This window comes from Motacilla alba, chromosome 18 (assembly GCF_015832195.1).
Source record: "Motacilla alba alba isolate MOTALB_02 chromosome 18, Motacilla_alba_V1.0_pri, whole genome shotgun sequence".
In the NCBI taxonomy this organism is placed as follows: Eukaryota; Metazoa; Chordata; class Aves; order Passeriformes; family Motacillidae; genus Motacilla; species Motacilla alba.
Window position 1 is genome coordinate 6,505,467 of NC_052033.1, and position 26,164 is coordinate 6,531,630.

At 40.3% G+C, this 26,164-nt stretch overlaps 1 protein-coding gene across 3 annotated transcripts in view; it reads right to left on the reverse strand.

The window, feature by feature from the left end:
• Window positions 1-21,071, reverse strand: part of CA10 (carbonic anhydrase 10) — a 222,536-nt gene extending 201,465 nt beyond the window's left edge. Inside the window, exons 1-2 of one of the 3 annotated variants that reach the window (XM_038157543.1) lie at window positions 20,700-21,069; window positions 19,433-19,929 (exon numbers count right to left, since the gene is read on the reverse strand). In XM_038157543.1, coding sequence (XP_038013471.1) covers window positions 19,433-19,493 — 61 coding nt within the window. In that variant the 5' untranslated portion in view covers window positions 19,494-19,929; window positions 20,700-21,069. Of the gene's footprint in view, window positions 1-19,432; window positions 19,930-20,699 lie in introns of all 3 variants that reach the window. The other 2 variants (XM_038157544.1, XM_038157545.1) reach the window with 2 other exon arrangements.
• Between the last annotated feature and the right edge of the window lie 5,093 nt (window positions 21,072-26,164).

Below are 26,164 nucleotides of genomic sequence, written 5' to 3' on the forward strand. Positions count from 1 at the left end.
AGTGCTGAAGAAAACCCTCAAAGCCTCATTAATTGAAGCCAAACGACAGTGCCATGAAAGGCCATGTCAGCGAGTCTTCCTGGCACTTCAAGGTACAAGTATAATGAATTTTTAGCACACAATTCAAACTCCCGATATGTTTCAGTTTCATTCCCTGAATGTTTCTGAAGAGGTGGTGTCCCTTTTATTCAAAGGTGCAAATGAAAGCCAGAGTCAGAGAAAGATTCTCTACCTTTTAGTAGACAATTGATAGCCCCAATGAACATTTTTACAGGATTCAGAAGTGCAGGTCATTTGATACATATAAAATATTTCTCCCATTGACCTGTTTCAGCTTTAAATACTCAGCACTTCGCCAAATCAGGCCTTGGAGGAAACTAGGAACACACCGTCAAAAATGTGGTTAAAGTATGTTGCCAAGCAACACAAATTCTGCCAGAGACAGTGATAAAATTCTATTCTCTAGATAAGCCTTAAATTCCTTTGTGACTATCTTTTCCTCTTCCTGCAATCCCTTGCTTTATTTACTGCACCCCACAATCTCTGCATTAAAACAATAATGTGCTCAATTAGTGTCTTTTCCCACACAACCTTTGCAAGGGAATTTCGAAAGTGTTAAGATAACTTTAGTTGTGAAGACGTACAAATTCCTCCCTTGCTTCTCCTCTCATTTTTAAAGAAAGCTTAAAAAAAAACCCTTTACCAAATGGCCTGATTTAGTACCTACCAAGGTGATTACAAAATGAGGTCCTTCCATTCTTTGTCCCTCACTCACTACTTTCTTAAACTCATTTTCTCCCCTTTTTCTGCTTCCACCATTCTATAGCCTCTCATTCGGGCACACTCTCCTCCACAGCAGGTGTCTGCTCATCTGCCCACACCAGCACAACTCTCTTCACCCAGCCATTCCTAGTTATAGCAGATCCCAAAATGTAGCCTAAAGCCCTTCATTTGATAAAACGTAGGCTTTGGAACTTATTTTGAGCTTACCAAGGAAACCTGTTTCACTCAGATGCTGACTCCAACTTTTTATCACACTCATATATGCAAATCTATGCATATGTGTGATGTGGTGTGCATCTCTGGGCATAATATTTGCAACCATAATAGATGTGAATCTGATTTATAGGAAAGAACAACAGCAGATGAGTGAAGCAACCGGGGAAAACCTGGGAAAAACACAGGAGATGAGATACGAGTGCTTCCTTTAAGAGTGGGTTACTGAAGAGCTCCTGGGAGTAGGAGAGGGGATATGCCTGGGGAAGTGAGTGAGTCCCTAGACCGGCAGTTACAGCACTGAAAGGACACTTGAGGAGCATGGACAGAATCAGGGGACACAGGTATTGAGCTGAGCACTGGCTTTTTCTGCTTTTTTTCTTCAAAGCTGCTCCACCTCTGTAATATCCGTGGGTTTTGGGCTGTACAATCCACTCCTGCTAGCTTTGGACTCTTGCCTGCACGGATACTACATAGACGAGGCAAAAGACGAGAAGCGCTGTTTCTCCACCAGGTTCTAGTATCCTGTTTTATTGGCTGGAAAGGGACATCTGTGTGGTAGACCACCCAGGTGGAAAAAGAGGACATTCCCTAATCCCAGAGAACATTTATACCCGAGGGAAAGGGGGCAGGGACAGAGGGCTGCAGCCAATGGGAGACCACTGAGGAGGGGCGAGGGGAGGGGTTACAAGGGCACAGACCACCAGGGGTGTAGGGCAGAGGGGTGAATGGAACATACTCATATGAGGGAAAAAGGGGACAGTTCATGTGACACAACATCAAATCACCCAGTGCAATACAACAACTAAATAACTATTTAGTGCACGACAACACACCTCCAGTTATTCCATGCCCTGGATTCAGGTAGAAACAAGTTTGGAAACTGCACTAGTAAGCAGCAAAATGTTGGAAAAAAGAACACAGAAATAGGCAGCAAAGAGAAATCCTTAATTTTAAACCTTCCTGCCATAACAGGTAGAGGTTTAGGAATCTCCTGAGCCAGAGCTTCCGCTGCATTAACCTAGGAATAACAGAACAGTAATCCTTATTGCTCTCACCTCTAGGAAGAGGCAGTCTCTAGCTAGGACAACTCAGGTGTATATTTAGAAAGATCAGTGGAGCTATGCTGACTTACTGTGCAGAATACCATTTAGGCTGTAGTAGCATCCAAAAGCTCCAATTAGAAGGAGAGTTCCATCCTGTCAAGCACCAGATGAATACCCATAGTCAAGCATGTCCTATTCCAGGGAGACAGGCCAGGCTGCCTTCATATGCTTCTAATTGGGCTCTCCTTGAAACTCATCCTGATTCTGCAACATTTGCAGATTGCAGCTGTTTGTTTACTTCACTGGACTGGAACATGAGAATTACTTTAGTGCATCCCTTGTGGAATGCAGGCCTTGCCAGTAGACTAAAGGATGGAACCCAGGGCCTAATGGTAAGTTATAAAGCATACCTTCGTCCTCTAGGCTCCAAATATTTGACAGGATCATCAATTTCTGTCTATCATAATAAACTTATCTCAGCCCTGTAGGCTCAATAAACAGGACATTCATGTTTCAGATATCTTGAACTGCCTATGGGAAGTTGATAGCTCCATCCAGATCTTTCAGGTGACATTCTGACCTTCTTCTCCTTTTGGGGAGGAAACCATGGAAAAAGAAACCATGGAAAAAGAAGACATGATGTACATCCATCTTCCTCATTTTTTGTTCTGCATATGAAATTAATTGAAATCAGCCCTTTCTAAAATAGCCTTTTCTAGTGCTTTTTTCATTGGGACATTAACATGTTATTTAAAACTCCTTATCTAATTGTCTTCAACAATGCACAAATTCTGAGCACCTAAATATGACATGACGTCCATAATGCCACTTATAAATAAACAACTCTACGAGAGGGATGATTAAGCTCATCATAGACATCTTTAAAAAAAAAAACAAACCTGTTTTGAGGCTGATAAAAGAACAAAAGCAAAGTCAAGGTTCCAAGTTCAAATAAATTCTACCCTGTAGATAGTAAGCAGAAGATTCTCTTGGGGACAGTGGGAACTAAAACTAACTGTTGCCTTTCTTCAGGAACAGGGATGTTAGGTAAGGCACAAGGGAAAGGACGTCACATAAAACACTTGTAATATTTCAGCCTCACCAGAGTTGTACCTGGGAAGGCTTTTACTGGCAAGCATCTGATTCTGTCAGTTCTTTGTTACATAGGGGATTTTATTCCACAGCTGAGGACCTTCAAAATAACCAAACCATGTGAAGGAAAAGCAGATTGACTTTTTGGCGGGAAGTCAATGTGCAAATACTAATGAAATAATCTCAGTAAGGAGTCAGACTCTTCAAAGGTCAACAGCAACACAGTGAAGAACTTCAGCATTTAAGTTATTAACAATTCTATCTTCAAGTATTCTGGCAGCTTCTGTGCTCTAAGTTAAAGGTTTTTAAAAAATGATCAAGATTTGATGACTGAACAGTCAGGGTGTCTACATCTCTATCTCTGTGACTCTTCAGACAAAGAGACTGTCTTGTTCCTATGGGAGCTACCAATCCAATTCCTAACTATTTAGGACCAGAACCAAAAGCAATTAGGAAAGTGGACTGTCATCAATGCTCTTTCTCCTTTGTTTCCAGCGAAGTACAATATGGAACACCCAATCTCAGTGCTATCTTCCATTACCTGCATTCTCCCTATTAATCTGTATCTCGTTCTTTTATCTGTTTCTCCACTCTTCTACTTCAACCTTCACAACCAAATACTCTTCATTTCTCATAAGGGGATCCCCACTGATCTCCCCGTGTCCTTCTTTTTTCCTAACTCAGAATTCAGGGTTGGGGTGCAAGCAATGACAGACAATGGCAAGGAGAAAATTATGCTCATGAATGAAAGTTAATGACCTCAAAGTGCCTAAGCTTTGAAATACCCAAGGTGAAAGTCACTTGCTGCCCCACAGTCCAATTTTGGTAGAGTGAAAATTAGTGGTGACAACTTCAGTAGTTTTACTGGCATCAGAAGCAAGACTCCTGGAAGAACTAAGCACAGCTTAGGTATTCCAGTTACTCAGCGGAGCACCTTCAATTCTCATTTTCACTATTTGAAATTATGGAGCACCGATAAATTTCCTATATTGAACCTTTAGGAAACAGGACCAATCCTTCTGCGCTCCTGACAAAAACCCCATCACTGGCATGTCAATAATTAACAATTAATATCAATTAATTCTGTATTAATCCTTCTTAGGGACACAATTTCTATTAACTGTACATGAAGGAACACTTTGTTCCACTCTTCACTATCCCACTCTTCATTTTATTGATGCTGGGGACTTAAAAAAAATCTTTTATTTTCTTGTTGCTACTTTAGATGGCTCCTTCATATTGCAAATCTTCCTGAGTATATTGTGAATTGCCAGGAAAAAATGTGCATATAAGGTAGACAATCCTCTTGTCTATTCTTGGAAATTGTACTGGAAAGATTTAGATTGGTTTAATTGGATTCACTTCAGCACCTTCCAAGAAGAAACAAACTAAATTAATACAAACCAGGCTAACTTCATCCTAGGACTGCCTATACAGTATTTTGTAGGCCTTTATTGAAACTGGTATTTAATTTAAAATACCTTTTTATTCAGCCTTTGCTTTCAGAACATTAGAAAACAGAAAATCATAAACAAAAATGCAGAATTCTATGAGACATTACTTGATTTTTACTCCTTGCCATGCCTAGTTCAAACAAAGAAGGGTTGTTTTCTTTCTGTAAAAATGGTAAGGAGTAGATTTCATTTCCACTTAATGCAGTACTGCATTTGAGCTTCCTTATCCCTAACACGGGTCAACTATGAAATGAATGTGAACTAAATCCTAACACTCCATAAATCATGGAATCAACACCAACTTAACCTTTCTGATCCAGCACTTTACTAAAGAAAATAAAAGCTTCAGAGGAACAAGAAGGGAGCACCAAGTTTCTGGTTATATTGATGTCTTTGGAATTGCCAGTTGGACCCCATTAGTTCCAAATCAGAGCAATCAAGAAGACAAAATGAGAATTCTTAGCTGCTAAGAAAACTTATCTGCTTATCTGGGTTTCTGCATCTCTCCCCATCAATTTAGAAACGTATGGAAGGTGAATTCCACATTGGCATGAAGCCCTTTTGACTCACACAGTACAGTGAGCCTCTCTGGCAAAGACACATCCAGGGTCAGACAGCCTCAATGGAACATCTCTGTATTTCATCTCCTAGAGTGTCACAACTGGGGACAGAACAGCAAGAAAAGCTCAGCATTATAGAGAAAGTGACCTCAAGGCAAAGGAAAAGCAGCTCAGGTGACATGGAAATGGAGGTGGGCCACTAAAGGCTACACATATATAGGTGTTATGTCCAGCAAGAAGTCATTTAGGTGAAAGGCAAGAGCTGTTGACTATGACACTGCCGAAGCACAAATACAGCAAGTATGGAAGAAACACAGACATTTTACTCAATCTGCGAGAATTTGCTTTTGTTCTTTTATCAGCCTCAAAATAGGGTTTTTTTAAAAGATGTCTATGATGAGTTTAATGATCCCTTTCACAGAATTGTTTAATTCTAAGTGGCAGTATGGATCTCATATCACATTTAGGGGCTCAACATTTCTGCATTGTTGAAGACAATTACACAACATGTTTAAAATAACATGTTAATATCCCAATGAAAAAAGCGCTAGAAAAGGCTATTTCAGAAAGGGCTGATTAGAGAGCAGATTCACTACTAGTGGCCACCAGGAAAATGCAAATTCATTTCAGACGCAGAAGGAAAAATGAGGGAGATGGATATATGTACCTGACTAAGTTAGAATCACTTCACCAATGTATTTATAGTCTATAACAACAGCTCAAAATTCACTGATAGTGAAAACCGTGTAGGAATAGCACAGTAAGTTCCAGGCTTCTAAGCAATCACTACAGTAACACAGTCTGTTTTCCAACATCTTTTGCAGTCCTTGGAGAGGTGTAGATGCAGGTTTAATGAGCAACCCCTACCATCTGTTAATACTGCCTCTAAGAGCAACTGAGAAAAGAACCAGGAATACCAAAAGTGCCTATGATGGCAGAAGCTTTAGAAAAATGGACCACCAATAAACAGGTTTTCTATGTATGACTGCTACAAAAACAAAAATGAGCAGACTACATGTTTATTTTGCAAGAGTTACAATATTTAAGTCAGCCGTGAACTTGTATTTAACCAGGCAATAAACATTCAGGTTAACAGAGCTAGTGAGCATATCCAGCTCACCAAAGTGCCTGGAAAAATGCCACATCCCAGGACCTGAACCTGCAGGATCCAAACTCTGGGCTCACTCCTTTGTTAATGAACTAGAACAGCTTTTTTGAGTTATGCTGATTTACAGAAAGTATTACCTATACAAGAAAGTAAGACAGTATTTCCTCATAGCTGATAGGACAAAACCTTCATTTTCTTCAACTAGTCATACACATTTCAGTCTTTTATTATTAATTTCTTCTTCATCAAGAAAGCTTGCCAGAAATTCATTTAAGTGCTTTGGGTTTACTTCCACAGTCCCAGGTTTATTTGAACACAATATTAAATCTGTAGGGAAAGACATAACGGGAGATTCATAGTTTGCATGATGAGGTATCTTTGGCCTACTTTATCCTACAAAGCTTTGTGACAAGAACAGATGTAAAAGCACCTTGCAGTCCTTAATCAAGACATACTATTAACTGAGATAACCAGAAGGCAAAAGAATAAGCCAAGTCACCAGGGTTCAGAAACAAAGATGGTTGCATGAGATAAAGGGTTTACTTTAATCCCAGGAATTCCCTGGCAGAGTTTAAGTCAATTACAATATTAAAGGCACATTACCTTGCTGTATGCTAGAAAAAAGATGTAGAATACATTCGTAGTAATTTAATAATCATCAAATTTTACTAAATACTGGCCATTTGAATCAGAAAACATTGTTTCAGTGATTTTAATGGGTTATTAATTTATGCAAGTTACAAAGAGAGATTATTTCCATTTTCCAAACAGATTATTCCAAGTACAGTTAAAACACAAAACTATCCTTCCGTTTCATAACTTCTGCAGAGAAAATAAAGGCAAAAACCCCTGCTTGTTTCATCACAGAAAGACAGGAATCAAAGCCCCATTCAGAGCAAGATATAATTAGGTGATAATTCAGCTTTGTTTCCTATTAAGGAGACACTCACATTGAACTTTATTTAAACACCAAATCTTGTTGTTTAGACTGCCATTATTTATTAAATCAAAACAAAAATAAAACACCCTTTCTGTATGTCATGCAGACATTGTGTATGCTCATATCACTCTGGCAGGCACCTAATACTCAGCTCCTTCCATCAAAGGAAATAATTTTTGAAAGACTGTATTTTGCATTCTTCTAGAACTCAAAATCAAATTCTTCTTTTTTAAATTTTATTTTTAGCATGGGGCATGTCACCAAACTGCAAACACATGAAAGCCAAAAAAAATTCCTATTCTCAGTCTTTCATAGAGAGGCGGTAAATAGAGTCCAAAACACACACACAAGGCGCTCTATCCTTCTCCCTGCCCTATGTAAAGACATTCCTACAGATTAAATGCCCCTCAAACTCTCCCAGCCATAAGTCTGGTTTCTTCCACAGTCTATTCCCTCTGCCCTAGCTTTTGTCTCACTCATACTGTACTGATGAAGACCTATTAAAACTCTTATTCACAGACCCCTGCTGAAACCCCAAACCACCACACTATAGTGTCCAAAGTTACCTCATATCTCAGTACAGATTACTTGTTTCATTATTTTCTTCCTCTGTGTTTTTGGTGCTTTAAAAAATTTGTACATTGTTTTTTACCTTGAGATTTTTTTTATACTTGCACAGAAATTAAGAACCGAAAATAAGCCCAGACATTCTGTCTCACTGTGCTAGATCTCTGTGAAAAGTCCTGGGTGCTGACACTCCAAATACTCTGCTCATTTAGAAAACGTAATTATGCAAAAGCTTGAACAGCCATTTTTACTTTGGCCACATCCTCAAATGTCAGTAAAACCCACCTGTGGTGACAACCACCCCTGTTAATAGTAGACAGACTGAAGGGACATAGGGGCTGTTTTAAGAGTAAGGGAGAGTTGTACCACAAAGTAAAACCAACATTTAATTTCTGTACTTCTTATTTTAGCTTCTACTTATGCCAGCTCATATCTAAACAATGTAATACTTTCTTCATCCACATGTATTAGAAATAGTACACACTCTTAGTGTGCTATAGGAGAAATAAAAAAGCAAAAAGTTCACTTCCATTCAAGAACAGCCAAGATCAGTCTCAAAGAGCAATAAATAGTTAAGATACTGCTCACACCAAACATGAAGAAAGACAGTTAAAACCGTTACCAATCCAGATCTCTCAGTTACTTAACAATCTATAGGTTCAGTCAATTTAAAAGATCTAGGAACAGAGGCTTAGTGGATTAGTAACAACAGACCATTAATCTCTGCAGTCTCAATTTTAATCCAGCAATAACCAAAGTGATTGAAAATCATTCCGACACGTGACTAGTAAAGCTCCTGAGCATGGTCCTCTCCCATACCTTCATCCCCACTGCAGAGGTCATGGCACCTTTCTAAAGAGAGTATTTGCCAAGGGACCTCTGCCTAATGTTTAACTAAACTCTAGGCCAACATTTATGGCAGAGTAATTCCTCTGCACACTACCTTCCTGAATTAAGATCTGATCTTGAAAATTTTATTTTGCATTTCATTTCAGCCTATATTAGCAAAGCTTTCTTTCTTTCCTGGAAAAATGTGCAACACAAAATTGTCAAAAACAAATACTCATTTTCTAAATAAGATTTTAAATAAACATGAAGGAATTGATGACTGTCATCCAAGGCAAATGCCACGAGATTATTTCTGTACAGTTTATATAATATAGTTAAAGTTACATCCAAAAAACTTGAATTCTAAAAATAATGCAGTAGTATTACATCATATACTCTGGTTTTAAATATAAGAATGCTTTATTTCAAAGATATTAACTTCTGGATTATTCAGTGACTAGAATAAATTCTTAAATGACCAGTAATGTGACAGTATTAAGTAATCCAGCCACATTTCATCATTTAGTCCTCCTCAACAGTTATCAGCATATCAGTAAAGAAGCCATTGAAGGAGATACCTTGCAAAAAGGATTTAAATTCAGCTGTTGCTACCTATGGCCTGAAATCTGAGCCACAGGTTCCTTTTCAGAAGCATTGAAAGTAAGATGTTGACTACCTTTTAGTCAGAAACATTCTTTTATTACTGCAAAGTAAATAAATATTTAAAAACATAAAAACACAGCAGATGCAGAAGGTCCCAGTTACATAGAGCAGGGAACTAAAAAGGGGAGAGTTCTGAGAGTTACTTGCTGCTATTTGTGAAGCATTAAGTAGCACCGAAGTAGGACAAGGACTGGAGGAGAGAAAGGAGAAAGTCTGCAAGCCCTGTGTCCTTTGGTAGATATAATCCAAACACATAAATATGATGTAAATGTATTGCAGAGACGTCCAGCTGTTTTTATAAATAGTACAAAACTTTTTGGTGTGTAGTAGAAATTGATTCATAATACTGTAAATGGGCCTTACCTCATTTAAAACATGAGGAACTTTTCTGCTGACACAGACTGAATATGCCACTATCAGTAGAGAGGACATGTTTGCCTTGCTTGCTCCCAGACAGAGGAACAGATCCTCAAGTGTTTTATATTTTCCCCCCAAACAGTTTTCCCTCAGTCTGACCAAACTCTGCTTATCCAATCTAAACTCTGCCAGCTGCTTGCACAGAACTAGCGCGAGGCGTCCCAAACATCTCTGTAGGTACCACCTGGTCCACAGGTGAGTTCCCATTCCATTGAATGCCCTCTTTATATCAGGACTTGAGGTCAAATCAAGAGAAAATTAAAATCTGTGCTGGGAAGAAAGTGGAACAAAAACTCACATACAAAAAGCATTGCATATTACAATTCACCTCTTGTAATTTCACATTTTAGTCTTCTGGTTTGTGTTTACTATGGTGGAAGATGGTGTTTATTTCTTTCAGGGCATCCATGCAATGAGAATTAACAAAATACAATCCCATTTATATGAATTCTGATTGTCCAGTTTCTCTTGCTGTGTTCATCACTCTAGAAAAGCCTGCATCTTTGCTTTACTACATAAAGAACTGAGATTATTTTACCCAGATAAAAACCTGTTTTCTATACAACTGTATAATTTAAAGAGAGATTATGAAAATTTTTGCTCATCTTAGATGGGCTTTCCTAAGATTTTGTAGTCTTCATGTATTACACCACTGCTACTCCTTGTTTCAGCAAAGCACTTCAGCACATCCTTAATCTAAGCTGTTTTATACAATTACATGTTAAGACTCAGATTCAGCAGAATTTAAACATGTCTTTTAAGTTTTGCATTTTGCTGAATCTGGCTGTTATATATATCAAAATAAAATCTAAAGAGGATGACTCGGTTTTTAGCTTTTATACTTATGCTACCTAATAAAATAAATCATATTATTTATTACTGTATCTTCCATCTGGTTTCACAGTGAGCTAAATACCTATAACTCTAGAGCAAAGGCACAGTTACAGACTGGCAGAGATGAATTGTTAACAATTTGAAGACAGTGCCAAGAGGGGCTATTGAAGATAAAAATTATGCATCTGCAGATTAACTTCCAGTTGGAATTACTTCCACACAGTACCCTCAGGATTGTCGGGGCAAGCAAGAGGAGACTGTGGAGTCCTTATAAATTACTTCATTTTCTAGCAGGTACAAAAAACAGTATGACAATAAGATAATGCTTATAAATATGAATGTGAACAAAAAATATCCCAAAACACCACAAATGCTGAATCCAGGAGATTATCATGCAAAATAAAAAATGGGAGGAGTTAGACATAATGGGCAAAAAGCCCTGGGGTGAGGTTTCACCCTCAAAACAAATTCACGCATCTGTTCACAGTATATTCAAGAATTCCAGCAGTACAGAAAGGAACCTGTTGCGCTGCTGAGAGCAAATTTCAGACAGAAAATTTAGGACCAAAATCTCTGGTGCCCTTTACTGTGTGTTGTCACCTACACCCACATTGAGGGGATGTGAAACACGAGGCAGCAAAGTGCTGCACTTGGAGGAACCCACTCGTTACTCACAGCCCTAACAGAACCAGAAAAAGGCCAATGGAAGGAATCTTCATAATTTAAACGGAATTTAAATAACATACATTTATGGAGGAACCTTGTCTGGATCTGAATTTTTCTTTAATACCATGTTAACTCCTGGAAACCAATTTAATTCTAACTGATTTAATTCTTATGTATACCATAACTGTATCTCACAATAACTTAGCTGCATGTATGATGAGGAGAATAAACACCTTGTAGTAGAAAGGCAAAGAGAGAAGGAGGATCCAGCCTATGAGGATACACACTAGGGCCCTTCTGTGACCCTGTACTCACTGAGGGGATCCAGCCCCACACCCTGACCAGAAACACGGGCTAAGGGCAATCCTTGTGTTACAAGGCAGAAATGAGAGTGAAAATGGACTGCAACTACTCAAAGTCTTGCTGAGTTTCCATATGACGTTTTACTTCAACTTCTCCATCTGTGAAAGTGTAGCCAACACTGTGTATTCCCTGCAAAGTGCTCCAAGTTCTGACACCAAAACTCTTTTTAACATTTTTTTAACTGAAATGTAATGCAAAGCTCTTTCATTCATACTTTTCATTCTTAGAAAAACCAAGACAAGCAGTCCCATTCAGAGAACTCTCCTGCCAGTAAGTGTTTACACACACCCCAGCAGTAGGATTAAGACCAGAATAGGGTCAGTTAAACTCCTTTCCTTTCCAGCAGCGGGGACAATCATAGGGTCACTCAAACACCTTTCCCTTCCAGCAGCAGCAGCTCTTCCCTTCCATAACTGCCGCTTCCCATGTGGGAAATAGCAGGCCTCAACTCCAAGTCATGTGGCATTCCACTGATGTAGAAACAAAGAGCTCACCCTGCATAAAATTTCACTCCCAGGAATACTATTGAAGTACGGTGATCCTTTTTTACTAGCAAGTATAAATTTTCAGCACCACCTTTTTCCTGAAGTTTCTTTTCTCTGCCATGGTAGCAAATGAAAGTTAATGCTTTTTCTAGCAGCCCAAGAATGTCAAATTGCCAAACAAACTTCAGCTGTGGCAGCAAGAACCCTTCCTGACCTGCTCCCTTAGCTACCTAAACACCATCCTACTGGGAATGGTAGGGTTTGCTGGAGGACATAGCCACTTCAACATAATTTCAAACACTTGTTTTCCATGGTCACACGTACAAAAGACCTTTCACAGGCACTCATTATCTTCTTCTTTTAGCATTAATAATCCATAGGAGTCCTGCTGGCAAAGCAAAAAATCCTCTTAGGATTATTCCTGAAGCAGAACAGGGCTGTATAGTAGTTAACAGCAGGAAGGAACTTAAACTGGAAACAACCCACAAAAATGACAAGAGGATGATATTTCAGAAACCACGTTTCCCTCTAAATTCATCTACTCAAATGCTATTTCCAAAACATAGAGATGTCAACACATTTAGAGGGGGAAAAAAAAAAGGATAACATTGTTTAGCTGCCTCCTCCATGCATGTGCTTAGAAGCCACTTTGGTCGACTCAGTGCACGACTCTTTCCATTCCATACTTAAAGCTTGACCAAGTTAAGGACTAATGATAAAGGGAAGGAAAAAGACTATGCTTATTTTAGTATTTTTCTAAAAAGTAAATCCTAATTAGTTATTTGTGGCTTACAGCTGCTGTAGTATTTTTCTGGCAACAATATAAGAAAAGTTAAAAACTGTGGGGCATTTAAGTTTAATGCTGTTTTTACTACAGAAATACAAATGTTACAGATTCATGAATTCAGAAATGTTTTCATGTGGAAACATACATCTGACAATGAAAGTATTTCTTTACTTTAGTTCTGACCACTGATTTCAGAATGCAATGTATGTGGAAACTGATCAACTTCCATTTTCCAAGATGAGTATAAGTAAATTAAGTATTTTAGGGCTGTGATACTGAAGGGCTTTACCTGGCAGTCTATAGGAGGACAGACACCTGCTATCTAAAGTTTTTCTCACTGCTGACAGTTCAATTTTTGCAATTTTTAAGGCCCAAGTCTCAGTAGCACCAAAGCCCTTTATAACATTTTTGGGAGTTGCAAGGACTTTTAGGGTGGATGTAAATATAGGTTACTTTTACCTCAGCTGTCACTAAGCACTACATGACAAATTTTGCCATATTGGCAAATTGGAAGTTTGTACTTATGAACACCCATGTCCATGAATGAGGCACTACATCACCAGAAAGGGACTACACAGGATATAGGTCTACTATGTTTCAGCCCTCTATTTTCATGACAATAATAACTTGCGATTTTATCTCCAAGAAATTCCATTAAAAGACCCTTGGCAGCTTTTAAACTATCAATGGCTAAAACCAGCAAAAAAAATACTACTTTGCCTTCAACTCTAAATAGGTTTGGCTGTAAAGCCCCCCCTCTCTCAAATGCCAGATTATTATCCTTTGAAAAAAATTATTTCCCATTTATTTACAAATAATGTTTCAATTAATTTACCACAGCGCAATTCTTTTTGCTACCTGTACTTTCTGATTGCATTACAATGGAAATGCAGTCCCATTGTACAGTGTTGCCTCTAAAAAAAAGTCAATTACAATTCAATCCCTATTTCCTATTCCTCCCAACATGGTGTGCAGAAAAGATAAAAACAAGACAGGAGCAAAATAACACTTATCACGGTATTTCAGTATTGTCCATACCTGACTGTCATCTAGTTTTGTCTGCTGCTTGAGCTGGTAATGAGATAGTGATGGAACAGTTTTATATAGTTCTCTATTAACAGCCCAAATGGGCCAATCATCCCCTTCAGTCTTTGCCATGTTAAGTTTAGTCATAAACAATCAGAAACTATGAAAACAGCAACATCCTCCTCAGCTGAATTACCACCTTTCAACCAAGAAAGAAAGTGATACTTTGACCAACAGCAAAAGAGAAAAAGCCAATCTTTTAGAGAAAGCAGGAATTGCTTGTTCATTCATATGCAAGCAATATTCAAAATGCAAATGGAAACCCATTTCACTCCTTGCTATATTTAAAATCTAGCTGTTGTAGAATTGAAAACTGAGAACTTTCCAAAAATGTCAAGGGCAAAACTTCTTGACAGCCTCAGTTACATTTTAAAGAGCACCCTTAAATTAGAGAGCACTTAATTTGAGTGAGGTTTGATTCCTTATTTTAATAATTTTATCTTGGAGGCTTGGTATCTAGTTCAATTGTATTACAATGAGGCAACACAACAAAGTGAAGTGGTTTGAAAACTGGGTATCTACATCACTGAGATTTGAAAAAAATAGCAGCAATAACCAGTTTCTTTCCACCCGTTTATTGGATGGAAAATAGCTCAGCATAATATGTGCAAAAACTATTCATAAACATTCCCTTCTACTACCTTAACATAAGCTAAAAACATGTGTGCTGTTCCAGCACTTTAGTGCCTATCTGGTCACGCTCTAGTTGTAAAACCAACAATAAAAATAAATAAAATGATAAAAAATACAAGATACGCACAAAAAAAAAGGTCAAAGCAGACATTTACAGAAGACTACAAAGGCTATTTCCATAGAATTTTCAAGAAGAAACATCTTCACACCTTTGGAGAAAGTGGAAAAAAAAATACTAAAATGAGAAAGCATTCCAGAGGTGAGGAACTGAGAGTCTCTGGATCCAACCTATGGTCCCTCCATTCTGTGAATGTGAGCAGACAAACTGAATTCATGTGGATTTTCAGTAACATTAACAAACTCCACGCAGGCATGAAGGTTTGTCCACAGATATAAGGCTCTGGAGATAGTATTAAAGCAGGAAAAATACTGTAATGGGTAAAGTTCTTAGTTACCAGAAACCCTCTACATGTTACACCTTCCTTTATGCCTAGTGCTGACTTTCATATATGTGTGTGTGTACATACATATATATATATATATATATATATATATATATATATATATATATATATATATGTATGTGCTATGAACAATTCCTTCACCTAGAATATTACATATCTCACTTTAAAAGTGACATAAAAAGCTATTTCTGTGACACTATTTGAGGATAATTAACACAGCTTCAAGATTTTTGTCCTAACGTAATGAACCATTCACTGTTCTAATGTTGGACATTAGAACTTTGATATTCTTCTTGTCTACAAGAATACTTATGTTTGAATTATCTCAGGTTGTGTAATGCTATGAGAAGAAGAGTTATCAGACTTCACAGACCATGATTCCGCAGGTAATTCCAGCCCTGCCATAATTTAGAGTTCCTATAGGGCATCTTAGTTTTATGCCAGGTAATAAGAATTCAGAGACTGTAGAAGCTGCAAGACAGAAAATGAAGTGCGAATGTGCTCCAAATCCACCTCTAGTCCTCAGTGCCAGGAGATGCCATATCAGATGCTCCATACACTGGAATTCCTGGATAGATGAGGGGTTTTTTACACCATCTCAGTTGTTCACCATACATGATTTATGGCACTTGTGTGCTGCCAAATAGACCACAGAAGTTGCATCATAAAAGGGATTTGGCCCTAAGTGCCTTGACAGGATGGCAAAGGATGAAAATACTTCCAAATAACAAGACAGCTTTCATCCACATTAGTTCTCGGAAGCCAAACCAATAAGAGGTAGGATATCAAGTCATAGGAAAGCACAAATATGTTGACCATGCAGGTTTTAGAAATCATTTTGTTGATGTATTAACAGAAAATGTACATGGAAACCTTCTTAACAACTTCACACAACAACTTCATTTTCTTATTTAACCAAGAATCCTGCAAAGATTTGAAAACAGCTTCCTAGCTTTTTTTCTTGAAATTGATTTTTAATATTTAAATTCACAAAAAAACCTTCCTTATGGTTCATACAAATGATTGTGTAAGCAAAAGCGATAGCCACCGGAGAACACTGATGCTAATTCATATTTGGTGGTATTATTACTCAGGAAGGAAATTCTGTACATCATACAACAACTACTATCTTCTTTGTATGTAAACAGTGTAATTCCAGGAGTATCTGCATCTTCAAAGAAACAACATGTAGTGAGGGCTTATTCCAGCATTCCGTCTACAGGACATCTTCACTTCCTTTGCTCTGTGCTCCTTCTATGCTGAACAGTATCATTAAAAGAACAAAACCGCAAAAGTCATAATACAAATGACTATTTTTCTCAGAAACTACAACTCAAAGGACTAAATATGACTTTGAAGGAAAGCAAGGGCTTTCACTTCTTTCTAAAGGACAGAAATGGTTTTGTGGTCCTTCAGCCTGTTTGTATCTCTCATTTGCATCTGCACAAGGAAACTAGATTCTCTTTTCAAACAAGCAATTCCAAGCAGCAAAAGCCTTAATTCAGAATGCCAAGAAAATAAAAATATTATTCCCAAAGGTCATAGATAAATTATTTCCTAAATCTCAGTACAATTTTTCCAAAACAATCAATCTCTCATACACACAAGTAATTGACTCAAAGAAAAATTAAAGTATAAAATATTTTGAAAATATATATACACATCTTTTTAATAGATTACATTACTTTCCATATACTGTCTCCAAGAAATTAATGAATGTAAGACACCAAAGAGTCAACTGTATACCTTCATCATTACTTATTTTAAATAAGAAACACAGCACAAGTGCCACATTCAACATAATTTATACTTAAATGTTATATAAATACACAGCAAAAGAGATAACACTGAACCCATGTTTAAGAAGTTTATTAATAACTATTAAAGAACTTAATAGTGCTCAATTCAGTGAATGACATCCCTTTGAAGAGCAGCCCCTAATAGGCCCTAATCCAAATAACCACGGGAATTAGCAGGAGGAAGACGGCAGATTTAAACAGACACTGAATTAAGCATTTGCTAATGTTCAGGAAAGATCCATGTACAGCACACCTGTCTTGAGTCTTCACTGCTGAAACAACTGAATGAATAAGAAATAAAAAAAAAGAAAGAAAATACTGCCACACTCCTTAATTCACATTCCAGTAATTTGCAGTCCTAGTGGTCAACTAGTGGGTTTCTTAAGTAACATGTTGAATGAGTGCTGAAGTGCTAAAATACAATCTGCAATCCTGTGCTGAGGCAATTCCTTAACAGGCTTCATGACATCTCCTACTTGCACTATTATCCAGACATTCCAGCTAGATAATTTGCTATAAAACCCAGTGTAAAAATGATGGCAGAGGCAACATACAGAGCATTAGTGCCACTCAGATATCTGCAGATCTTAATCCTTTTTACTAAGATGACAGATAGTGAGGATTCCTGAAAAAAAAACAAAATGCCCAGGCAAAAGAAAAAAAGAAAACAAGAAAACAAGACTGAAGCATGTATACATCCTCTGTGTGGTCAAAATTACCTGAAACCACAGCTTTAACCATGTGGCAGAAGCATCCCACCATTCACTTATTCTCTTTATCCCCCCCTCCCAAAAAAAAAAAAAAAAAAAGAAGAAAAAAGAGAAAAAGCAAGCAGACACGCTGTGAGTGTGTACAGTATCAGGTATTAGTGCTAGAGGGAGATGGAGAGCGATGGGAACCTCTGCAGGACTGATCCCACTGGTTCAGAAGCCTGGGCTCCCCTGTCTGAAGAGAAAAGGAGGGCAGGAGCTCAAGGAACGCTGACAGCTAAATGCATGGCTAAAGTAGCTGCACAGAATGGGACAGCTTCTTTCTGTCTCAGGATATTACTGTCACAATAGCCAAGAGAGCGGTGAGCTGCAGTTTGCTATTTTCACTGTGGTACTCTAAAAGTAGCTGATTTGAGGAGCATTGGACAGGTGGCACATCCGACTGAGATAAATAGTTAAGTGTGAGATTTCAATGACAAGAGGCAGCAGGTTTTGCTGCTCTAAAAAGCAAGAGAGCGAATTTTTCTGATGGTACCAATTGGCATGAGTGGAAGGTCAGCCTGGGATGCTGGCAGTGTCACCTGGATACCTGGTGGCAGATGGTGCCAGTCTGTAGGGATAAAAGGAAGGCTGACACACACTGTGTGCTGACAGTGATGTTATTTGCTCAGGAATAAAGGAGCTTTGGGGCAGGTGCAGGCAGGACAAATTAACAGGGATGGTGAGCCCCCAACGTTTATGTGTGCCCAGCCCAGGGGCTGGAGAGGTGGATAAACTGGGAGGGTGCTGCAGGAAGCGCAGCGGGGCTCACAGCTCCCGGGGGGGATGCTGCAGGAGCTGCTACCTGGGGGCTGTGGCTGGGACACAGCCCAGGCCAATATCTGCATGGTCCCAGGAGAGCTTTGGAGCTGCTGCCTCTCCCTATGGACATCCAGGCTGAACACTGAGATGGCCTCTAGGACCCTGGATCTCCCTCCAGCAGTGCCTTGCTTGTGCTGCTTATGTTCCCATTTCTGGACTTATGCAACGGCTGGAGGGCAGAGGCAGCCTGTGGGAAGTGAAGCAGTGGGAGATGCAGGCAGCCTGCATGCCCATGGGGTTCCCTGAAGTGTCCCAAACTAGAAAACTGGCCACCTCACCACTCCTGCCTCCCACAATGTAATTATTCCAGCACAACCAACATGACAAATTAACAAGGGAGCTAGGGCTTTTGCAGTCAAAAGAGTGTTTTCCCCAAGAATAAATTGTTCAAGTCCTTTATGCTAGACAACTAGCCATGCCTATTCATTAATTGGACAAGCTCTGGTGACAACTGAAATGACCTGACTTTCTACATATTGAAGGGACAGCGATCTTTGCAAGCTTAAAATAAAGCTGTAACTCCCAGCCAGCACAGAGGCTACCTGAATGGGACTTTTTTTTTAAGAAAAAAAAATTTCAAAGCACAGACATAGTAAAGCTCATTTTAAAAGCAGAGACACTTTACTGGTATCCCTCCCTTTGCAGACCCTGAATTGTGGCACCAGAACATGACAACTCCATCAACAAATCACAAACCCTTCAGGATCTGCACATCAGCCAAGTTTAAGAACTTCAAGAGATATGAAATTCTGGGATCACGGCAATGTTGCAAATAATTATCACAGTCAGGTACACTGGGAATTATAAGCATCTCCTTTATCAGTACACCGTATTGTCTACTGCAACCAATTAATTAATGATAATTAAGACACACGTATTGGAATTAAGGGGGAGACGGAAGTGATGAGAGTCAATTTCTGTCACAACCCACTCACAGTACATCATTCATATATTTCTCAACTACAGTTTTGACCTGGGTTTAACTGTTCCTCTTTCCCCTTCATAAGGGGACACCTGGGAACCCTGTACGGTATCTCCCCCACTCCCTTGCCCTTTCTGTGCTTGCTGCATACCTGAAATGCAGATGATGAAATTCGCTTGCAGAAGAAAAAGCACCTCCCAAACAATTTCCATCCTCCGATTCTCATGCCAAGTGCATCAGTCGGCGAAAAAAAATAACAAAGATCAATATCGAAGTTTGAACGATCCCAGCAAATTTCCTTTCGGACTTGCAGACTGTATTCCCCAGATGTGCTGACAACACATGTCCGAGCTCTCTCGTCGCACAGCTCAAGTGAGATCCCTTCCCTTCCTTCGCTCTCCAAAAAAGATCACGAAGCCAACTGCCAACACCAGGCTCTTCCTCCTCGAGCGAGAAAAAATTCCACCAGATTTCCCAACACGACATAGACAACAAACCCCAACCGATCCGATATCCGGAAAGTCTCTATTCCAGGGGCGGCCAGGCGCAAATTAACCCCAAAACTCTTTGCACGTCTCAGCGGGGCAATGCCGGCATGCCGGGCAAGGAGGCGGCGGAGGGAGAGGGATTCCCCTCCTGTTGCTGCTGCTACAGAATGAGCGGAAAGAGATTAATACCGGCTGCAAGCCCCGCCATCCCCGCCCCGCTCGGAGCGCGCAGCCCCGGCTCCCCGGCCCCGCCGCAATCCCGGCGCGCCGCGGCGGCTCCGCCACGCGACTGCAGGGGTCGGGCTTGCCCCGCGCACCGAGCGCCCTGCCCCGGGATGCACCCCCGCAGCTCCCCGCAAGTTAGAACGGGGCTGTATGGCAGCGGAGGAGGGTGTGTGTGTCTGTGTGTCTCTGTGTGTGTGTGTGTGTGTGTGTGTGTGTCCCCCAATGTGAATGGCACAAGTGCGGAGTCCGCATCAAGTGCGGCTTGTGCGCATCGCCCGGCGGCTTGGCTAAGGACGCCAGTATTTTAAAACTTATTTAAACAAGAAGGAAAAGAGATTCAGATCCAAACTTCTGTCGGGCTGGTGGCAGAAGGGCACCGGTAGCCTCCAGCCGAGAATTAGCGAAGTGCCTGCGCCGCAGTGCATATCTGATAACATTCCCCGGGTACAACGGTTCTGCATAGTGCATAGCTTCCCCTCCCTCCCCGGCACCAAAAAAAAAAAAAACAAACCCCCCCCCCCCCCAAAAAAAAAAAACCCAAAAAAAACCACCCACCAAAGAAAACAAAACAAAAACAAAACCCACCCTCCCCCCCCCAAAAAAAAAAAAAAAAAAACCAAAAAAACCAAAAAAACAACAGAAACCAAAAAACCTACCAAAAAACAAAACACCGCAGCGCCAGTTTTGGGGCAATCCCACACTTACCCCCCAGATATCCTCCTGGTTTTTATCTCTCCCAGCTCACCGGACGTGTCGCTCCAACCTGCAGTCCCCAAAACAAATCGAGGTCAAGCTGCGAGCCGCCGGCTGCCACCGGCTACCTCCACCTCAGCTGTCGGGAGGTACCATAGCTGCTCGGAGCTCCCCCTGCTCCCCGGACCACGGCTACTCCGCCATGTCCCCGGGCTGCAGCCGGTGCTGGGGGGCCGCGAGCGGCAGCTACGGGCACGGCGGGGCTGGGGCGGCGGCGCGCACGGGCGCGGGCTAGGGGCACGCTCCGCCGCGGAGGCGGTGCCTGCGCGGGTGGCGACGGCAGGGCCGCTCCGCGCCGGGACCGGGCTGGCCGGAGTGGGGGCGGAAGGGGAGGCACGCCCAACCGACTTCCCACGGACGCCTGGCTCTCCGGGATGCCTTCTGCATTCCGGAGGATGTTGCTCACTTGTGTTTAAATGTGCGGCCAACTTCATTTTGTTCTTCCCCGCTACCCCAGGGGAAAAAAAATTAAAAAGAGGCGCACTTGGCGCGGGGAAAGCCTGGTTCCCTGGCTGCGGATGGGGGAATTGGGCACAGCAAGGCAGCGCTGGCAGAGGCAGGGGGCTGTGGGCTGCGGTGGTGCGCGGGGCTGCCCCGGGCTGCGCTGCCCGGCGGGATGGCTCGGACTGTCGTGGAAAAAGGGAGGGGACAGGGGCTCAAGGCAGGTGTGAGAAAGTGCAACCGCTTCGACTGCGGATGCCTTCGATGATCACGGCAAAGCAGAGGGAAGGGGGAGGGAAAAAGATGCTTTGGGTATCCAACTGATCTCCCAGCTCTTGGCAGTTGTGCAGAGGTCATATTACAAACCCTCCAGCGGGGGATGCATGCAGAATAGGCTTAAAACAGATTGGTTTTTAAACAGTTCTCAAACCTGGGCATACTTGGGGCAAACAAGGGCATACTTGTAAAATGCACCTTTGTGTGGATTCTAGCAAAAGGATGATGCCTGGATCTCTGAATGGGGAAGGAAACCATCTTGAAGACAAGAAACTACAGGGCTCCGTTATCTCCATAGTCTCTGAGAAATGTGTGGAACTCCCAGGTTTCAAATATACCTGATGGTATTTAATTGTGGCAGATCAAGAAATCCTTGAGTGCTTCAGAGCAAAAGGATGGGACAAAATCATCACTGTTTTAAAAGGAAGAATTAGACTGCAGGCACTTAATAGTCAGTGTAATGCTTGTGTTCATTTTGCTGGTTTCCAGGGTAGTGCAAGTGCTCTTTGCACTGCAGCAGTCTCTGCTGATGTTTACTCCATCTCTTCTTATGGCTTACAAAGAGACTCAGGATTCTATCAAATTAATTGATATTATCTGCCCAGTGAGAACAGTGATGCTGGACATGAGGCATTGTCATTCAAGGCTTATGGACAAGAATTCCCATATATATTGATGGACTTTTGTTAAACAGTGGGGCTGTACAGCAGGAGGAAATCCTTTCTCTGACAGGTTTGCAGAATGCTGAGTATCATTTTAATACTTAAGTATTCTGTGCAAATCTCTTCTTTAGGCCTTATTAAAAATGATATTAATATCTCGTCTTCTGGGATTATAGAAGGTATGAGTAGCATTATCTATCTCTAGTCTAGATGTATGTAAGCACACCTAGGAAATGCTCAGTAAAGATTTCCATTGATGTTTACTAAACTCCTTTACTCAAACAGATTAATGTTTTCCATGGATTTGCCTGTGAATTCTCTTTTGGGTTTTCCCAAATAATTTGTTACAATAACACCCCGATCTAGAACATAATAAACCCCCACAGAGACCTTGTCTTTTATATTTACACAGTCATCCTTGTTCCCAAACTAGTCTCCTTGAAATTATGGCAGGGAAATAAATATCTCAAGCAAGTGAGTTGTAAAAGGATGACAACATTGCAACATCCTTTGCTGAAAAAGGATGTGTTGACCTGAACTGGTGATGAGAGAATGCCAAGTCCTAAGGGCAAGCTCATGTTTAATTCCTAGTGATGATCAGTCGGACTTTAATATGAGTTTAATGGCAGAAAAAATTAAGTAGTTGATGTTGGCTGCCAGCAGATTGCCAAAATTCCCAAATATATTAAATTTTGTGCATGTTTTTACTAAGCTTATCATCCTCGTGCAAACCTTATAATTATTTCAGTCGCCTGTGGTAAATAAGTAGCTCATAACTCAGACTGAAAAATCTGTGAAGGATCAAAGGCAACTTGGAAGTTTCCTTCACCTGGAAAACACAGTAGTGACCTTGGAAACTGGAGGTTATTTTAAATCTAGATAAATAATAATGAATTAATTCTGCTGTCATTTCCTCGCTGTGAAGTGATTTGGCTGGCAGTGGCCTTCATGCTTGGTTTTGAAGTCATTAGGCCCATATTGGCTCCTGCAGCTCCCCAGGAAAACTTAGTTCAATAAAGTTGAATAGATGCCAATATGGGCCTGTTCCAAAGCCCACTGAAATCAGTTGGAATATTTCTGCAGACTGAGATGATGTTTGGATCAGGCTTTCACTGCAGAATTTGGCCCAGTCTGTTTGATCCCAAGGGAAACAGTTTAATATAGTAGGGTGTATTTGAGACAGGAGCAGAACATCACTCTGCTGTGTACATTGCAGGGTCATTCCAAACAGATGAAAATTCTGGCTGCAGCACCCATTTTTTTGTTATAGGTGTTTCCATTCAAAACTCCTGTAGCTCACTAAAATGAAGGGGGTTGATATTTACTGCCCTTATTTGAATTCCATTTCTATTTATACAGTTGGCTAAACTTCTTAAACTTAATCTTGGCAACCTTTAAGCTGTACTGGAGTCATTGGACTGACTACTCATGTCTGGAAGTTAAAATGACTGCAAAGTGGATTCAGACAGATCTCTGAAGCATGTTTGTGTAGTTCAGTTGTGAGGATTTTACTGTCTCAGATTTTCGGCTGGGACTTCTGGCAGCTTAGAAGCATTCAATATATTAGTTACAAGCTAGACACCCAAGTTTCTTCAGGCCAGATTGACATAAAAACACCTTTTTAGTTCTGTAAACAGAGTTTAAAAGTACTTACTAATTCCACATGCTGAAAAGTTTTTTATACTAACATAACACAGGTTCATACCTGCTCAAAGGAGCTAGCACTGGACTCATTTGACTCAAAATTAGCTTGGATCAGAAAAGATCTATTGTAGAAATTATTCTGAACTGGGGAGCTTCTGAGCAAAATAGGTTGAACTGTGGCTTCCCCTGTGTCACTGGAAGAGGTTGCTGCGATTCCTCACTCCTGCCCTGCTGAACGTTCCCCCATCCAGGTACTGGAGTTTTCCTGTGCATTCCCTGGCTCAATGCTGTTAAAATAAGTCCCATCAGCAAGGGCCTTCTGTTGAAGTTGGTTGAAGATTCTGGCATGCTTCCAGCAATTAAGCTGGCAGAGCTGGAGCAGTTCCCACTCTTTCTTGATTTCCCCCTGTCCCAGGGGCTTCTGGCCCCATGGCAGGGATGATGGAAGAACTTGTGAGTTTTTTGTCTGTGTCTGAGCTCAGCCCTCTTAGTCACATGTCTCATTTTAAGCTTTTAGGTAGCCCCACTCAAATTACAAAGATGCTTAAGTAACTAATTGGTTCAGAGGTTAAGAAAGTCACCATTGAAAAGCCACTGGTGAATTGCTGAGAATGTGGCTATACTCAGTGGTAATGTTGCCACATTGTTTCTAGTGCTCCTGTTCCACATTTTGTTACTGCCATGATTGTATTTGCTGATGTCTTCAGTGCTTATAAATAATGCTGATCTCACTAGGAAAACTGATAAAAAATTTAACAAATTTTAATTTAAAAAATGTAAATTTATAATTTATCATTATAAAAATACAGCCCCCTAAGAACCCATCTGTTCAGTGAGCATTAAAGTAATTCTTTTCTCGTATTGATAGTCCTTACCAAAACTGAGATGGAGTTTCCATTTTGCTGGTAGAGATAATGGTGCAATTTATTTGAAATTAAAACCACTCCCAATAGAGGAAGAAGGTAGATGATGACACTTAATTGTGAGGTCAGTCAATGTGTTTTTCCTTTGAGTCAGTCTATTCATTATCATAAAGACTTATTTTCAGTCCAACTCCCCTTTTTCATGTCTGAACTCCAGGAAACAGTGCTAGGACATCAACTATTTGTGAAATAACATTCTTCAAATTCAAAAAGCCATATGTAAAAGGCTGTGATTTAGTTTTTCTGTGAGAAATCAGTCACAAAAGTGTTTAAAATGTCATGCAATCCTGCAGTTCCTCAAGAAACCCCAGTAGGTATCCTAGGATTCTTTTCAAGTTTATCGTTTAGCACCCACAGATTTCAGATTTGGGGTTTTCTTTTTTTTCTTTTTTTTTTTTTTTTGCTAGTGTCAAAGTCACCAGACAAAATTGACTTCAGGTGGTACAGTGGTTACAGTCCTTGTAGTATTCATATTCCATATCATATTTCATACTTCCCACAGCTGGGGAGCAGATTAGGAAAGTTGCCTGTTAAAAATAATTAAAAGATGAAAAAATAGGGTTTGGGGATTGAGTTGTTTTTTGTACTAACTGATTGCAGTATAGTCCTAGAGAGGTGGATGATGAGAAGGGACATTCTTGCAATCCAGCTTTTGGCTGACTCACGTCAGAGATTATGGACAGATGGAAGTTTTGCCAAACTTCCCGTGTTCTAGCAGGGTTATTAAGGCAAACAGGGCTATTTGACTTCAATTGGTGCCTCTTCTATGACCCGTTTTATCAATAGTCACAGGTGGCTAGTTTCCCACACTGCTTGTAACTGCACCTTGCCCCAGAACCTGTGCAAGACCATTTCTGCCACATTCAGGCAATTTCTGTTGGTGTGAGGGAGACTATTTCTACAATCACCTGCAGTAGCTACAAAGCAGAAACCAGAACTTTTTGCTTTCTGTTTTGCTTTCTGTTTCTCTGCCTTCCTCCTTATCTATTGCAAGCTTGAATTAATTAAAAGATCAAAAGCAATATGTATTTTCTGATATTGAGAATTCTTTGTCATCTCACTATAAAAGTAAAGAACACACATCTTGAAACATTTTCTGAAATGGATCTCACTGGTTCCACATTACAGACTTTGACAGCCAATTGTCACCTGGTGCCTGTTTAATATAATTTCCCAGAAATAGTGATTGCAATATCATAGTATATTCTGGATGTGTGAGTCAAGGTAGTTATGCTGGAAATTTTAAGTAGATGTTGCTTTTGAAGTGGGTTGAGTTGAATACTTATGTTCCACTAGAACATGAGGTAAGAGGTATTTTGCCACTTTATCCATGGTGCTAAGATTTGCCACCAGGATATTTGTCAGGAAAAAGGTAAACTCTGAGCACACTGATTCCTGTGGGACTGCCCAGTGTGAGGTGCATGAACTCATTAGAAGTTGTTCTCTCCTGAGCTTTGCTCTAGAACCTAAG